This window comes from Lynx rufus, unplaced genomic scaffold (assembly GCF_022079265.1).
Source record: "Lynx rufus isolate CCGP_SWC_20201006 ecotype Redwood Valley unplaced genomic scaffold, mLynRuf1.p SCAF_7, whole genome shotgun sequence".
Taxonomy (NCBI): domain Eukaryota; kingdom Metazoa; phylum Chordata; class Mammalia; order Carnivora; family Felidae; genus Lynx; species Lynx rufus.
This window is the reverse complement of record NW_025814889.1, coordinates 124,950,390-124,969,086: the sequence shown is the minus strand read 5'-3', so window position 1 is coordinate 124,969,086 and position 18,697 is coordinate 124,950,390. Positions and strand designations below refer to the sequence as shown.

The following is an 18,697-nucleotide window of genomic DNA, read 5'->3' as shown; positions in this document are numbered from 1 at the left end:
TGTGTGTATACCACTTCTTTATCCATTAATCTATTAATAGATACTTGAATTGTTCCCATGCCTTATCTCTTATAAATAATGCTGCATAAGAGTGCATACATCTTTCTGAATGGTGTTTTTGTTTTCTTTGGGCAAATACCCAGTGGTATAATTACTAGATCATATGATATTTGTATCTTTAATTTCTTGAGGAATCTCCATATTGTTTTCCACAGTAGTTGCACCAATTTATATTCCCACCAACAGTGCACAAGGGTTTCCTTTTCTCCACTTGCTATTTCTTGTCTTTTCGATACCAGCCATTCTGACACATGTGAGGTGATATCTCATTGTGGTTTTGATTTGCACTCCCCTGCTGATGAATGCTGTTGAGCATCTTTTCATGTGTCTGTTGGACATCCATATGTCATCTTTGGAGAAATGTCTGTTCATGTACTCTGCCCATTTTTTAATTGGATTATTTGGGGTTTCTTTTGGTGTTGAGTTGTATAAGCTCTTCATATACTTTGGATACTAACCCTTTATCAGATATGTCATTTGCAAATATCTTCTCCCATTCAGTAGGTTGTCTTTTTGTTTTGTTGATTGTTTCCTTTGCTGTGAAGAAGCTCTTTATTTTGATGTATTTCAAATAGTTTATTTTTGTTCGTTTCCCTTGCCTCAGAAGACATATCTAGAAACATGTTGCTGCCGTTGATATCAGAGACATTATTGCTGTGCTCTCTTCTAGGATTTTTATGGTTAAAAGTCTCATATTAAGGTCTTTAATCTACTTTGAGTTTATTTTTGTATATGGTATTCGAAAGTCATCCAGTTTCATTCTTTTGCACCAGTTAATAAAAAGGCAGTCTTTTCATCCAGATGGCCAACTGACATATGAAAAAATGCTCAACATCACTCATCATCAAGGAAATACAAATCAAAACCACAATGAGATACAACCTCACACCTGTCAGAATGACTAACATTAACAACTCAGGCAACAACAGATGTTGGCGAGGATGTGGAGAAAGAGGATCTCTTTTGCACTGTTGGTGGCAACGCAAGCTTGTGCAGACACTCCGGAAAACAGTATGGAGGTTCCTCAAAAAATCAAAAATAGAACTACCCTACGACCCAGCAATTGCACTATTAGATGTTTAACCAAGGGATACAGGTGTGCTGTTTCGAAGGGACACATGCACCCCAATGTTTATAGCAGCATTATCAACAAGAACCAAAGTATGGAAAGAGCCCAAATGTCCATTGATGGGTGAATGGATAAAGAAGATGTAGTGTATACATATATGTGTGTGTGTGTCCGTGTGTTACATGTGATATATATATATATATATATATATATATATATATATATATACTGGAGTATTACTCAGCAATCAAAAAGAATGAAATCTTGCCATTTGCAGCTATGTGACGGAACTAGAGGGTATTATGCTAAGCCAAATTAGTCAGAGAAAGACAAATATCATATGACTTCACTCATATGAGGACTTTAAGACACAGAACAGATGAACACAAGGGAAGGGAAGCAAAAATAATATAAAAACAGGGAAGGGAACAAAACGTAAGAGACTCTTAAATATGGATAACAAACAGAGGGTTACTGGAGGAGTTGTTGGAGGGGGGAAGGGCTAAATGGGTAAGGGGCATTAAGCAATCTACCCTGAAATCATTGTTGCACTATGTGCTAACTAACTTGGAAGTAAATTAAAAAAAAAAAGGCAGTCTTTTTTCTACAATGGCTTTTTCATTGTAGATTAATTGACCATACTGGTGTGGGTTCATTTCTGGGCTTTTAATCCTATTTTGTTAATCTGTGTGTCTGGTTTTTGTGCCAGTACCATACTGTTTTGATTACTATAGCTTTGTAGTATATCTTGAAATCTGGGATTGTGACACCTCCAATTTTGTTCTTCTTTCTCAAGATTGCTTTGGTTATTTGGGTCTTCTGTCATTCCATACAAATTTTAGGATTATTTGTTCTTATTCTGTGAAAAATACTACTGGTATTTTGATAGGGATTGCATTAAATCTGTAGATTGCTTTAGGTAGTGTGGACATTTTAACAATATTAATTCTTCCAATCCATTAATATGATATACCTTTCCATTTGTTTGTGTTGTTTTCAATTCCTTTCATCAATATCTTACAGTTTTTAGAGTATAGAGCTTTCACCTCCTTGGTGAAATTTATCCCTAGTTATTTTATTCTTTTTGGTGCAATTATAAATGGGATTGTTTTCATAATTTATCTTTCTGCAACTTTGTTATTAGTGTATTGAAATGCAACAGATTTCTGTATATTAATTTTGCATGCTGAAACTTTACTGAATTCATTTATTAGTTCTAATAGTTTTTTGATGGAGTCATTAGTGTTTTCTACATATAGTATCATGTCATCTGCAAATAGTGACAGTTTTACTTCTTCCTTACCAATTTGGATGACTTTTATTTCTTTTTCTTGCCTGATTACTACACCTAGGACTCCCAATAGTATGTTGAATGAAAGTGGATGAAAGTGGTGAAAGTAGACATCCTTGTTTTATCCCTGATCTTAGAGGAAAAGCTTGGAGTTTTTCACCATTGACTATAATGTTAGCTGTGGGTTTTTCATAATGACCTTTATTGTATTGAGGTATATTCCCTCTAAACTCACTTTATTGAAAGTTTATCATGAATGGATGGTGTATTTTGTCAAATGCTTTTCCTGCATCTATTGAGATGATTATATGGTTTTTATCCTTCCTCTTGTTAATGTGATATATCACATTGATTGACTTCCAAATATTGAACCACTCTTGCATCCCTCAAATAAATCCTACTTGATCATAATGAATGATTTCTCAAATGTGCTGTTGGATTTGTTTTGCCAACCTTTTGTTGAGGATTTTAGCATCTATGGTCATCAGAGATGTTGGCCTGTAGTTTTCTTTTTTTGTAGTGTCTTTGTCTGGTTTTGGTATTGGGGTAATGCTGGCCTCATAGAATGAATTTGGAAGCTTTCCTTCCTCAAATTCTCTCAAGTTTTTGTTTGAGAGACATAAAAATGAGTTTATTTCATCTTCATTTTTGCTGTGTATAAAAGTCTAGATTAGTAGGGCTTTTCTGTTTGTCAAACTCTAATTACCTCTGATGTAACCATGAGTTATCCAGGGAACTTTATCTTTTATTCTTACAGAAGAAAATATTAGACATCATTAATATTTCATTATATGTGTGTAGACATAAACTCTACACTTCCTAAAGTTGGGAATTAGAGAATACAACTATGGAACCCCTGCTCAGAAAAAGACACACTCCTTGCCCACCCTTCTCAGTACACATAGATAAGAACAAATAAAATAATTATCAGTATTTGGAAGTTTAAAGAAGCAAGAAGTCTTCTGATTGGAGCATTTAGTCCACTTACATTCAATGTTATTATTGAAAGATATGGGCTTAGAGTCATTGTGATATCTGTAGGTTTCATGCTTGTAGTGATGTCTCTGGTACTTTGTGGTCCTTGCAACATTTCACTCACAGATCCCCCTTAGGATCTCTTGTAGGGTTGGTTTAGTGGTGATGAATTCTTTCAGTTTTTGTTTGTTTGGGAAAACCTTTATCTCTCCTTCTATTCTGAATGACAGGCTTGCTGCATAAAGGACTCTTGACTGCATATGTTTCCTGTTCATCACACTGAAGATTTCCTCATTCCTTTCTGGCCTGCCAAGTTTCAGTAGATAGGTCTGCTACTACCCTTATGCTTCTACCTTTGTATGCTAAGTCCCGTTTATCACTAGCTGCTTTCAGAATTCTCTCTTTATCCTTATATTTTGCCAGTTTCACTATGATATGTTGTGCAGAAGATTGAGTCAAGTTACGTCTCAAGGGAGTTCTCTGTGCCTCTTGGATTTCAATGTCTGTTTCCTTCCCCAGATTGGGGAAGTTCTCAGCTATGATTTGTTCAAGTATACCTTCAGCCCCTTTCTCTCTCTTCTTCTTCCAGAATTCCTATGATACAGATATTGTGCCATTTGATTGCATCACTTAGTTCTCTAATTCTCCCTTCTTGATCCTGGATTTTTTAATCTCTCTTTTTCTCAGCTTCCTCTTTTTCCATAATTTTATCTTCTAATTCACCTATTCTCCCCTCTGCCTCTTCAATCCACACTGTGGCTGCCTCCATTTTATTTTACACCTCACTTATAACATTTTTTAATTCATCATGACTATTCTGTAGCTCCTTGATCTCTGCAGTCTCTTTAATAAAAGGTGCTGGGAGAACTGGATGGCAACATGCAGAAGAATGAAACTAGACCTTTCTTACACCATACACAAAAATAAACTCAAAATGGATGAAGGACCTGAATATGAGACAGGAAACCATAAAAACCCTAGAGGAGAAAGCGGAAAAAACCTCTTTGACCTCAGCCGCAGCAATTTCTTACTCTATAAATCTCCAAAGGCAAGGGAATTAAAAGCAAAAATGAACCACTGGGACCTCATCAAGATAAAAAGCTTCTGCACTGCAAAGGAAACAATCAACAAAACTAAAAGGCAACCAACAGAATGGGAAAAGATACTTGCAAATGACATATCAGATAAAGGGCTAGTATCTAAAATCTATAAAGAACTCACATAACTCCACACCCGAAAAACAAATAATCCAGTGAAGAAATGGGCAAAAGACACGAATAGACGCTTTTCCAAAGAAGACATCCAGATGGCCAACAGACACATGAAAGGATGCCCAACATCACTCCTCATCAGGGAAATACAAATCAAAACCACACTGAGATACCACCTCAGGTCACTCAGAGTGGCTAAAATGAACAATTCAGGAGACCATAGGTGCTGGCAAGGATGTGGAGAAACGGGAACCCTCTTGCACTGTTGGTGGGAATGCAAACTGGTGCAGCCGCTCTGGAAAACAGTGTGGAGGTTCCTCAAAAAATTAAAAATAGAACTACCCTATGACCTAGGAATCTACCCAAAGGATATAGGAGTGCTGATGCATAGGGATCCTTGTATCCCAATGTTTATAGCAGCACTTTCAACAATAGCCAAACTATGGAAAGAGCCTAAATGTCCATCAACTGATGAATGGATAAAGAAGATGTGTGGGAATGCAAGCTGGTGCAGTCACTCTAGAAAATAGTATGGAGGTTCCTCAAAAAGTTAAAAATAGAACTACCCTACAACCCAGCAATTGCACTATTAGGCATTTATCCAAGGGACTCAGGTGTGCTGTTTTGAAGGGACACATGCACCCCCATGTTTACAGCAGCACTATCAACAATAGCCAAAGTATGGAAAGGGCCCAAATGTCTGATCCAGCAATTGCACTATTAGGCATTTATCCAAGGGACTCAGGTGTGCTGTTTTGAAGGGACACATGCACCCCCATGTTTATAGCAGCACTATCAACAATAGCCAAAGTATGGAAAGAGCCCAAATGTCCATCGATGGATGAATGGATAAAGAAGATGTGGTATATATATACAATGGAGTATTACTTGGCAATCGAAAAGAATGAAATCTTGCCATTTACAACTACGTGGATGGAACTGGAGGGCATTATGCTAAGTGAAATTAGTCAGCCAGAGAAAGACAAAAATCATATGACTTCACTCATATGAGGACTTTAAGAGACAAAACAGATGAACATAAGGGAAGGGAAACAAAAATAATATGAGAACAGGGAGGGGGACAAAACAGAGGAGACTCATAAATATGGATAACAAACTGAGGGTTACTGGAGTGGGTGGGGAAGAGGGTGTGGGCTTAATAGGTAAGGGGCACTAAGGAATCTACTCCTGAAATCACTGTTGCACTATATGCTAACTAATTTGGATGTAAATTTTATTTTATTTTATTTTTTTTAATTTTTTTAACGTTTATTTATTTTTGAGACAGAGAGAGACAGAGCATGAATGGGGGAGGGCCAGAGAAAGAGGGAGACACAGAATCCGAAACAGGCTCCAGGCTCTGAGCTGTCAGCACAGAGCCCGATGCGGGGCTCGAACTCACGGACCGCGAGATCATGACCTGGGCTGAAGTCTGATGCTTAACCGACGGAGCCACCCAGGCGCCCCTGGATGTAAATTTTAAAAAATAAAAATTTTTAAAAAAGAAGATGTGGTTTATATATACAATGGGATACTCCTTGGCAATGAGAAAGAATGAAATCCTGCCATTTGAAGCAATGTGGATGGAACTGGAGGGTATTATGCTGAGTGAAATAAGCCAGGCAGAGAAAGACAGATACCATATGTTTTCACTCATATGTGCATCTTGAGAAACTTAACAGAAGACCATGGGGGAGGGGAAAGGGGGGGGAGGGAGTTATGGAGAGGGAGGGAGGCAAACCATAAGAGACTCTTAAGGACTGAGAACAAACTAAGGATAGATGGGGGGATGGGGGAGAGGGGAAAGTGGGTGATGGGCAGGGAGGAAGGCACTTGTTGGGATGAGCACTGGGTGTTGTATGGGAACCAATTTGAAAATAAATATATTTAAAAAAGAAAAGAAAAGAAAAGAAGCAAGAAGTCACAATGTGCAGTCAGGGAAGTGGGTTGAATTGGAAATGGGTAATTCCCGGAGCAAAACTCTAGATGTTTGCTGCCGTTCTCCAAGCTTTAAAGATGTTTGTTTTCTCTCTCTCCCTCCTTCTTAAACACATTCATTCATCCTCTCTTTTAACAAGTACTTTTTGAACTCTGCTTAGTGCTAGATATTGTAAATCTTGATAAATCAGTCGTCGACTCAGCTTGCAAGGAGCTTCCAGTAGAGAAGATGACAGGCACACAAATAGCAGTGACAGACTGAGATGTCAGAAGAGATGCACAGACAAAAATCTTCCCCAGTTCAGAGGAGTTAAAGATTACTTCGGGGGAATAAGAGGGTTAAGGGAGGAAAGAATCAGGAAAAATGCCTCCCAGAGGCAGAATTTGAGCTGTGCCTTTAAGAAAAGAAGGAATTTGGTCGTGCTGAGATGGTGACAAGCGACAGGTGACAAGCTTTTCTGGGAAGCATTGTCCAGGAAAAAAAGAATCAGCAAGCACCAGAGTTAGGCTAAATTATATATGCAAAGGAGCAGCAAGAAATAAAAATGCCAAATTGCAGATGGCCTTGAATGTCAGGCTAAGGTGTTCCGTTTGAGACAAATGCTTAGCTAAATGAGCATTCCTTCTAGAGAGATGAGGGAAAAGGGTGTGTATCTATCTATGTCTGTCTATCACCTGTTGGGGACCAGCTGTGTGCCAGGCCCTTTGCCAAGTGCTTTATACACAGTCTCTCATTAAATCCTCTCATCAGCTTACAAGATAGGTATCAGGATCCTATATAGCTAGGTGTCCCCACACCTTATCTTTTCCTATCTTTGCCTTCTCAGGACTGTTGTGGGCCTGACTTGGGGTGTCAGGTTGACCATGAATAAGGCAAATCCCTGTGTACCTCGCAGGGTTTGAGTAACTGGAAGGCGATCTCCCAGCTGGTAAGTACCTGGGCCACAACTGGAAGCCATCCCTCCTCCCTCTGGGTACCAGCGTGGCACCGGGATTGCGGCCCAGCGCCTCCCAGCGGCCGGCGCAGGCCCCGCCCAGTCGCAGGGGATTGGCCACCCGAGCCCGGCCAGCTGAGGAGGCGAGGCCGTGCCAGCCGAGGGGGCGGGCCATGGGCTGGTCCCAGGACTGGCGGACCCGGCGAGCAGCTATTGAGGCCCCCGGGCGCTCGGAGGCTGCAGGCCGCGCCGCCAGGCTGAGCCCCAGCCGTCTCGCCGCCGCCCGGGCGCTCCCTTCCATCATGCTGTGGCGGGGCAGCCAGGCGCTCCGGCGCTTCTCCACCGGCCGGGTGAGTCTGGTCCCGGGCGAGCGTCCTGGCTCTCTCTCACCGGGGCTGCTTTCCAGACCCCCGGGCGGGGCGGGCGTGTCTGGAGGGTCGGGAGGGCCGGGCGGCGGGGCTGGGGGTGGGCAGCGATGTTCAGGCTTTGCTAAAAGCCAAGACAGCATTTTTAAAACTAGGAGACTGCCGAGAAGGATCCGGAGAGGGTCTTGAGTATGGCTTGCCAGGCGAGCCATTGTCTTGTCCGGGGAAGGGGCTGAGGATGCGGCTTTTGAACATCTACGGTCTGGCTGGGATTGACAGGGTGGAGACAGTCACTTGGCAAGGGGGACAGGGTCAGCTTCCTTTCCTTTTTTCATTTCAATGATGACATCCCTGGTTATGAGATGGAGCTGAAGTACAGGACCGAAACCGTTTCTGGAGGACAGTAGTATTCAAGTCAGCCGCGTGGTCCTGGGCGGCCTGGGAGTGGGGAGCCCTGGCATTGAGGATCCATTCAGATTTGGGCCCTCGGAGCTGGTGGCTGCAGGCTCATTTTTCGCGAGTTGCAGGCGGCAAGATTGCTATGATTACCAGACGCTGCAGAAGCAGCCACTCTGGAACATTATTAAACTGTAGTTAAGAAACGAGCCGTGGCCCAGCCCCGCGCCTTAGAATTGCATCAGCTCTTCCAGAAATGGAAAGAGAGCAGACACGTTGCATGTGACCCCTGGGAGAGATGCCTCCCTGCATTTAGGCAGACTCTAAACTGTTTAGGGAAGGAAAAAAAAGCATGTCATGTACATCATCTCTTCTATAGGAAGTGCATGCTTCCTGGTCTGTGAAAGAATTTGCTTTTCAATTCCTCTTCTTTGCCAAAGCCAGATGTGCATGTATACAAATCCAGATGTAAGAAACTTGAAGGCGGAGAGAAGTCTTGAATAGCACCAAGAACCGGCAGAACGATGCATACATGGAAAATCTTTTGTCTCCCAGACAACCCCAAATAATGAGGATTCGTCACTTTACCCCATCCAGTCCTAGTTATTGGGGAGTATTCGCCCTTTTAAAGAATAAGAAAAGAGAAACCTGCTCTTGGAGAGCCTTTGCTTGCTCTGAACTCCTCCTTAGCTTTCTCCCGCCACGTGGCACCTGGGGATGTGGATTGGATGGCACCGAGAGCAAGGGCTTGTGCCTGCCTATTTTATTGGCCTCCTCTGTCAACACCTTTCATTGAATTGCCTTTTTTGGAGTGCAGAAGGGAGTCTCAAAGAACGAAAAGATTGCAATAGTGGGGTTTACATAAGATTTCAGTAATAAAAGTTGAACATCCCAGGTGGCAAATGACATGAACAGAAACATGCATGTGGGGAAGCACCAGGCAGGGTCAGGGGTCTGGGGTCTGACCATACGTGTGAAAGAGCAGCGACATTCGTTTGGGAAGAAGACAGGTTCTTCCATGGCCAAAAGGAAGACATGGAACAAGTGAAGTGTTTGGGATGTTTTACTCCATAGAAAATGGGGATCCATCCTTTGGACGGTATTCTAGTAAGAATTGTTCAAAATCAAGCATGGCTAGTGGGAGCGTAAAAAGGTGCAGCCACTTTGGAAAACTGGCGATTTTTTATAAAGTTAAACATACACCTATAATATGGCCCAGCAATTGCACTCCTAGGTATTTACCCAAGAGAAGTGAAAACTCATGTTCACACAAATACCTATTTATGAATGTTTACAGAGGCTTTATTCATTATCACCAAAAACTGGAAACAACTTAAATGTCCTTCATCTGGTGACAGGATAAACAGTGGATAAATCCATCCCTACATGGGAATCCTACTCAGAAAAAGAAAGAGGAAGGAACTCCTGGTGTGTACAAAAGCATGGATGAAACTCAGGTGTGGGTGCTGAGTGTCAGAAGATGGACTCAAAGGGCTATGTATTATATGATTCTGCTTATGTGACATTCTGGAAAGAGTAGAACTATACAGTGATAGAAAAAAGATCAGTGGTTATTAGGGGCTGGACATGGGGGAAGCATGGACTATAAGAGACTGTCTCTCAAAGGACAGGAAGGAATATTTTGGTGGGGGGTGGGGGGTGATGGAACTATTCTTTTTTTTATTTTTATTTTTTTAAATTTATTTTTGCGACAGAGAGAGACAGAGCATGAGCAGGGGAGGGGCAGAGAGAGAGGGAGACACATAATCGGAAGCAGGCTCCAGGCTCTGAGCTGTCAGCACAGAACCCGATGCGAGCTCGAACCCACAGACTGTGAGATCATGACCTGAGCCGAAGTCGGACGCTTAACCGCTTAACCGACTGAGCCACCCAGGCAGATGGAACTATTCTTTATCTTGATTATAGCAGTGATTAGGTGACTGTGTGTCTGTCAAAACTCCCAGAACTATCCACTGAAAAGGGTGTATTTTACTGCAGGTAAAGTATACCTTCATCTTTAAAAGTGAAAAAAATCACACGGTTTTTTTTTTAGTTTGGTGTTAAAGCAGAATGAAAAAAAAAAAAAAGAATGACAAATTTCTTAGAACCTAGCAAAATCCAATGGGAAAACTAGTTTATAACACTTCCTGCTGGAGTCGATTTTTTTCCATTTTCGGTCTTAAAGAAGTGGACTCAGAAATATTTAATGATTTTGGCTTAATGATGTGGCTGGATCTTTTTAACTACGGCCACTATCCATAGCAATAAACCCTTTGTCTATAGTTAGTGTCGTGCACTTCCATTATCTTGCCTGGTTCACTGCTCCTTAATTTCTCCCCATGGGGGGGGATTATTTAGCCTTCATATTATTTGGCACTTTGTAATTTAGCTTCCTCTGCCAGTGTCTGGGATAAGTCTGGCTGGTGGTTCTGGGTTCATAGCCTGGTTCTGGAACTTGAGGTTACTCTATGATCCAATTTAAGAGGTTGGACCCCTCCCTACTTCTTGGAACCAAGTACTGGTTTATACCCTAATTCTAGCAACCAGGTCCTTGTTTCTGAATTACCTGACCCCCTGCTTTCATGTCAAGTTTGTTTTGAGGACCTTCAAATTCAACTTCAAACCATATTTGGTTGTGTACTGAGCACTTGTTCTAAATCCTGAGGATATAATTATTTAATAAATAACAATAATAATATAATAATAATAGGTAGCATTGACATAGCACTTAGTATGCACCAGACACTGTTATAAATGCTTTACATTTATGCACACTTAATTTGCTTACTATCTCAGTGAGGTAGGTACTATTATTACCCATTTTACAGATAACGGAACTAAAACTCAGAGAAATTAAATAACTTTTTTAGAGTCTCACAGCCAAAAAGGATAAAATAATAAACAAGAAATAAACTATCCCTGCTTTCAAAGAGTCCATAGATTAGTGGAACAGATGATTAAACTTGTGCTTAAAGAATAATAATAGACAATATGCCAAAAAGGAAATACAAATGGATAGTGCAATATTAAAAGGCACTCAACCAAACCAGTAATCAAGGGAATGCAAATTAGAACAAGATATAAGATTTCACTCATCACATTGGCAAAAATCATAGAAGTTGACAATATTGTGTGTTGGCAGGGGTGAGAAAATAGTTCCTCAAATATTCTAGAAGCCAATTTGATGGCATCCGTTAACATTTAAGTTTAAAAAATGATCCTACAATTTCATTGTAGATATCTGAGAAAAGCACTCCTGCATGGGCCCAGGAAGCATGTACCAGGATACCCACTGCCGTGGTATTTGTAATAATGACAGACTGGAAGCCAAGCTGTTCCTCAGTAGGGAAATGAACAAATAAACTGAGACATAGCTACGCTCTGAAATGCTGTGCACCAATTTTAAAGAATCAATTATATGTACTAACAAAGTTATGGGACATTACACATAATATGACTCAATTTGTGTTATTTTTAAAACACAAAATATTTTATGTATACACTTCAATATATGTAAATGTCCAGAAAAGGTCTGTAGGATGCACAACAAACCATGAAATGTTTTTTTCTGGGGTGGAGGGGGAGAGGGAACTGGGATTGGGAGACTCCAGTCTTATCTGTGATTGTTTCATTTAAAAAAAAATTTTTCTTTACATTTATTTTTGAGAGACAGAGTGAGAGACAAAGCACAAGCAGGGGAGAGGCTCAGAGAGGGAGACACAGAATCCAAAGCCTTCTCCAGGCTCCAAGCTGTCAGCACAGAGCCCGACGTGGGGCTTGAACTCATGAACCGTGAGGTCGTGACCTGAGCTGCAGTTGGATGCTTAACCGACTGAGCCACCCAGGTGCCCCCCCAAATTTTTTAATGTGTATTTATTTTTGAGAGAGAGCAAGCACATGCGAGTAGGGGAGGAGAAGAGAGAGAGAGGGAGGGGGACAGAAAATCTGAAGTGGGATATGTGCTGGCAGCAGGGAGCCCAATGCAGGGCTCGAACTCAAGAACTGTGAGATCTTGACCTGAGCTGAAGTCGAACGCTTAACTGACTGAGCCACCCAGGCGCCCCTGTGATTGTTGCATTTTTAACAAGGAGATTGTGTGTATATGTCAGATATGTAATTAAAAATTAATTTTAAAAATTCTATGCAATGAGAATATTACAGATAAATGCAGTGCACTGAAGTCCTCCCCTTCTAGCAGGGACTGGAGTCCATCCCTGGATCTAGTCCTTTGGACTCTTTCCCTACTTTTACCCAATCTTTGACATGGTCTTTGGTCACCAGCTGCACCCAATCTTTAGGTGCAAGGCATCCCAGCTGGCCTCACATGCTAATAGACCCTGTGTTGACATCTCTGTTTTAAAAACCTCTTACCAGGGTACCTGGGTGCCTCACTCAGTTGAGTGTCCAACTCTTGATTTCAGCTCAGGTCATGATCTCATGGTTCGTCAGTTCAAGCCCCGAGCCAGGCTCTATGCTGACAGCATGGAGCCTGCTTGGGATTCTCTCTCTGCCCCTCCCCTGCTTATACACACACTCTCTTTGTGTGCAACTAACAAAGTTATGGAACTTTCTCTTTCTCAAAATAAATAAATAAACATTTAATAAAAATAAAAATCTTTTATCCTTTTTATGATAAAAAAAAATGTTGGCCAAGGGGTGCCTAGGTGGCTTAGTCCGTTAAGCATCTGACTTCAGCGCAGGTCATGATCTGACAGTTAGTGAGTTCGAGCCCCACGTCGGGCTCTGTGCTGACAGCTTGAAGCCTGGAGCCTGCTTCGGATTCTGTGTCTCCCTCTCTCTCTGCCCCTCCCCCACTCATGCTCTGTCTCTGTCTCTCAAAAGTGAATAAATGTTTAAAAAAATTAGAAAAAAAAATGGCCAGATATCCAAGAAAGTCCTCATTAATACGTACTTTATATGATTACACAATGGGGAAAAAATCAAGTTGCACAAGTTTGTCATTTATGGTGGTGTCTTGAATCTTGTTTGAATCTTACACAGGTTTACATCTATGCAATGTGGAACTTGTTGCTTCTGATGATTAGTATGAGGGTTTGTTACAATCAGTACCATGGGCTTTTACGCTATTCCAAGCTACCTCCTGTGAATGTATTGAAGGCGGCTTATTAAGTCAGCTTTTATTTTCACTGTGTATCTGCTCAACTCTCAAACACAAGAGGGGTGCCCACCCGAAGTTAATTCATGCCTCGCCTGAGTGTGTGTTAATAGAGAAATAATATAGCATCACTCTTGTGCTTAAAATCATTCATTCGGTGGATCTCCCTCTTCACAATAAGGTCCAAATTATTTGCTGTAGACAAGGCTCTCCCTAATAGGTCTTCTGACTCTCCCTAGAGAGTCACTTGTCATCACTCCCCAACTTCCAGTATTGGACCCACTTTGCCCACTCCTTCACTTCTTTGTAAATGCCACCCCCTCTGCCTGAAACTTCCCAAGGACCTCCGGTAATCCCCGCCCTTCTCTTGGCCAACTCTTAGGATGAGCGCTCTAAGATTCAGTCAAGGAATTCTTGGAAAGTCTTCCCCTTTCCACACCCACACTGTGCTTTCCTGTCCAGCTCTATGATGCCGATATGTCTTTACTGCTTCCCTGCTAACTGGCAAACTCCTGAGGGCAGAGACCAGTCTTCTTTGTGGTTTTACTGTAGGGATCCCCCCCCAAAAAAAAAACGCCCATGGAAGCTAAACAGGCGAGCAAATGAAGGATTTGAGCCTGAGGGAGCGAAAGGCCATATCCAACCAGAGGAACGGGGGCAGCCGCTGCTCAGCTCTAGCTGATTGTTGCTACGTCGAACTGTAGACCATGGTTGATAAACCTCTTGAGTTCTAAAAAGAAGTCAGAAATTCAGCCTGCTAATGTGAAAGCTCCTAAAAATCTTATCACAGTTCTTTTACAAATGCTCTGTGGGCCGAATAAAATACTCTTGTGGGACAACTGATTTGCAGTGCCTACCAGGCCCTGGGCCCGGAGCATGGTAAATGCTCAGAACGTGTTCGTTGAGCACGTCTTGCACACTGTCAGGCATGATTTGGGGCACCATGTGCCGCATGTTCCACAAGGTGCTAGGCATCTGGATGTCTCTGAAAAATTGACTTGGTCTTATTCTTCGGTAAAACTGTCACAATTCCTGACGTGGAGAGCTTTGGCCTTGTTTTACGCCCCACTCAAATGGTTCTGTAACGGTATCGTCTGCTTCGCAAAAGCGTTTCGGATCAGGGCTGACTCGTAGTGCTGCGCCATTAGGCTTTCTATAGAGGATTGTGTTTTGGTTTTTGGTTTTAATCCTTGGAGCATAATCAGAATTCTCATTAATTTGCTTCCTGAAGGAGTCCACCAGGATGTGGATAGCCTGGGAATGCAACATTGAATAGTTTAAATAGCAGAAGCTCTGGGGGTGCCTGGCTGGCTTGGTCAGTAGAGCATGTGACTCTTGATTTCAGGGTTTTGAGTTCAAGCCCCATGTTGGGTGTAGAGATTACTTAAAAATAAAATCTTAAAAAAAAAAAAAAAAGAAGGCAAAAGTTCTGTTCCCTGCCCAAGGCTCTTCTAGGCAGAATGCCATCATTAGAGAAACCTAAGATAATGGCACTTACCGCCAAGATTTATAAATGCTGTGGGTGGTTTTATGCCTCCCTGTCTTTTTCACCAATATAACAGGCACTTATAAGTGCCTCAAAGAATGTTCTCTGGTCACCAGATCCAGCCTACAAATGAATGGTGCTTTCTCCCCTGTCAGGACCACCATGGTATTTCCTTAGAAAGTCTTATGGAACTATTTCCCACAATTAACCTGTCAAACTGTTACCATATTTTTCTTTTTAAAAAAAGGGGTTTGGGGAGGGAGGACAGGAGTGCCTGGGTGGCTCAGTTGGTTGAGCATCTGACTCTTGATTTCAGCTCAGGCCATGATCCCAGGGTCATGGGATCGAAATCCCAGTCAGGCTCTGTGCTGAGTGTGGATACTGCTTAAGATTTTCTCTCTCTCTCTCTCTCTCTCTCTCCCTCTCTCTCCCTCTCTCTCTCCCCCTCTGCCCTTCATCCCTGCTCTCAGGCTCTCTCTCAAATAAAAAATAAAATAATATAAGATATTTTAAAATGGGGGGCAGACCTTCAGTATAGGAAAACAATAGAAGCTTATCTGCTGAAGTGTGATAGATCTGAGTTTTGCTTCTGCCCGTGGTTAGCCCCGTCTGCAGGCAGTTTACTTGACTTCCCTAAGCCCTGTGTGTTCTCATTTGTAAAATGGGTTACTGTGAGGTCTAAAGGCATAAGTAGTTGATAAAATGTTTTAAATTGATTAACAGGGCTCAACGTGGTGTTGGGCTCATGGTACATTTCCAGTAGGAAAGTTCCATCATCAACATTTTTTATTTACCTAAGTATTACTTGTGGCATAACAATAATAATAATAATAATAATTAACATTTGTTGAGCATCCACTATTGCCATACACTGCACTAATGCATTAGGTGATAAATTAGATGATAAACTAATGCATTAGATGATAAATCCTTTTAACAACCTTATGAAATAGGTACTATTATTTTTTTTATTTTTAAAGAGTTTTTTAAATTTTTTTTAATGTTTACTTATTTTTGACAGAGAGAGCGCGCGCGGGAGCGCGCGCATATGAGTGGGGGAGGGGCAGAGAGAGGGAGACAAGATCTGAAGACAAAATCTGGATCAAGACCTGAGCTGAGATCAAGGGTTGATGCTTAACTGACTGGGCCACCCAGGTGCCACTAGATACTATTATTATTCAGATTTTAATTGATGAGACCCAGCTCAAAATCCTATGGCCTGTGTTATGGAAAAACAAAGGAAACTAATAACCAGAGTTAGAAGCTGAGAGCTGCCACTTAGTAGCTGTTTGACTCCAGGCTATATCTTAACTTCCAGATGTTTTAATATCTTCATCTATAAAGTGGCTTAGGGATGCCTTTCTCCAGGAGTCATCAAGCGATCAAAATGAGGTAATATATGTGAAATACCTGGCACTTACAAGGGTCTCCTTAAAATGTTGACTAAGGGGCGCCTGGGTGGTTCACTCAGGTCATGATCTCACAGGTTCGTGAGTTTCAGCCCCACATCGGGCTCTGTGCAGACAGCTCGGAGCCTGGAGCCTGCTTCGGATTCTGTGTCCCACCCCGCCCTCTGCTCCTCCCCTGCTCACGCTCTGTCTCTGTCTTTCTCTCAAAAATGAATAAATGTTAAAAAAAAAAAAGTTTGCTATTATTTCCACCCCTTCTTCCTGATCCAAGCTTCCCAGGGCAGAACCTTTTTGCGAAGCAGGTAGGCACACGCTCTCCATACAACACAGATTCTCTGACTTTAGTGTGCCTCTCAGTCGATGGGGAGCTTGTTAAAATGCAGCTTCCTAGTGCCCCGCGTCTGACTCAGGAGATCTGGAGTGGGGCCCAGGAACCCACACTTTTAGCACATCCTCCCCACTGATTCTAACACAGCCATCACAGCGTATGTCAGTCCTCAGATCACACTTGGAGAAATAAGAATACCCCAGTCTGGTGTTTGGGAATTATGCCAACTCATTATAAACGCACTTACCATCCTAAAATCCGAACATGTCTCAGTGTTGGAAACTCACTTTTGTAGCTTCAGCTTTAGCATGAAGCTCAGAAACTGTTTCAGTGAATGTAGCATTTCTAGAGATACTGACATTTCTTTAAATGCTGTCTTTCTAGGGGAGCGTGGAATCTGGAATTGAACTCCAAATACCCAGGTGACAGCTGAGCACAGCTTTACATTTGAACCATCCCAGCCTCTTAGCTCTTTTGTATGCCAAGGGTAGTATTTTAGAAGGCTTAAACTATTTGGTGTTGGTAGCGGTGTGAGGCAAAGCCGGATTTTTAAGATATGCCATCATGTCTGTTCTAGTTCAAGCCACAGCATAAATGATAGGATTTGGAGATGGAATGCTTACAGAACATTTTGATTTTTCTGATAAGAGTAAATGAAATAATCATGTATTATCTGTAGGCAAACTATGCTGTTGTTGCAGAGTTAATCTGTTTGCTTGAAAATATTTGTTACATGTTGAAGCTGTAGGCTCTTTGGGGATAGAATCTTTGGCTGGCCCTGGAAAAGATTTTTTCAAGTAAAACCTTCATTGTTTTCATTATCAGCTCAATTACAGGGAACATGTGAACCCATATGCTTTTGAGTTCATGCCTAAAAAGGGATGCTGTCTATGCCCTCAGTAAATTGGGAAATAAGGGAAAATTGTTTCCTCATAATCAAATTTTCACAGTGAGGCTTGACTAATTTAGAATGACTTTCTAGTACATTAAAGAATCCCATTTAGAGTGAAAGGGAAAAATATCTAAATCCAAGTCCTGTGGAGCTGTGTTCTTTTTTTTTTTTTTTTTTAACGTTTATTTATTTTTGAGGGAGACAGAGACAGAGTGTTAGTGGGGAAAGGGCAGAGAGAGAGGGAGACACAGAATCTGAAGCAGGCTCCAGGCTCTGAGCTGTCAGCACAGAGCCTGATGCAGGGCTTGAGCTCGCAAGCAGTGAGATCATGACCTGAGCTGAAGTTGAGCGCTTAACCGACTGAGCCACCCAGGTGCCCCATTGTTACCTTAGCTTTGCAAAAGATTCCATTTGGGGAGAATTTACAGGAGGTATAATTGCTTAAGAGAATTCTTTAAAACTACAACCCCTTAGCACTATTCTTGTCTAAATGGTGTCTGTATTTCTTGATAATCAATGTACTTTTGTACATCAGTGTTAATCTTCTAAAAGGAAGAGAAAAGAGATGAGTGGTGGGAGCTCATTTTTATTATTTTATTTTTAAGTGCATACGTAGGCTTTGAAGTCAGACAGACCTGGATTCAAGTCTCACCTCTCCTCCTTTTTGCCAACATGACCTTGAGGATATAATTGACATTTCTGAGCTGTGGTTTCTTCATTCATAAAATAGTGTAAAATGGGAGATAATCAAACATGATAGTTGCAATGATTAAATGAAATGAAATGATGTGCAGGTCTTAAATCTTTACCTGTAACCTGAAGGACACGGGCACCTGGGTGGCTCAGTTGGTTGAACGTCCTACTTTGGCTCAGGTCATGATTCACTGGTTCATGGGTTCACGCCCTGTGTTGGACATTGTGCTGACAACTCAGTACCTGGAGCCTGCTTCAGATTCTGTGTCTCTCTCTGTCCCTCCTCCACTCACATTCTCTTTCTGTCTCTCAAGATAAATAAATTAACATCAAAAAAAATTTTTTAAACCCGAGGAACAAAATATATTTAGAGATTCAGAATTACATTTTAGAAAGTCAATGTGGTACATAGATAGTACATTACATATAATTCACAGCAGGGTCTGGGACAGTATCTGTAACCAAACATATTGATTTTTCTGCAGCAAAACATATAAATGTTCATACAGTCCTTACGAATACTATAATTAAGA

The 18,697-nt window shown here is 41.6% G+C and overlaps 1 protein-coding gene across 1 annotated transcript in view; it reads left to right on the top strand.

The window, feature by feature from the left end:
• The first annotated feature begins 7,670 nt into the window (after positions 1–7,670).
• ALDH1L2 (aldehyde dehydrogenase 1 family member L2) overlaps positions 7,671–18,697 on the top strand; it is a 66,573-nt gene continuing 55,546 nt past the window's right edge. Inside the window, exon 1 of the mRNA XM_047066114.1 lies at positions 7,671–7,829. Within this exon, the coding sequence (XP_046922070.1) occupies positions 7,782–7,829 (48 nt within the window). The 5' untranslated portion in view covers positions 7,671–7,781. The remainder of the gene's footprint in view (positions 7,830–18,697) is intronic.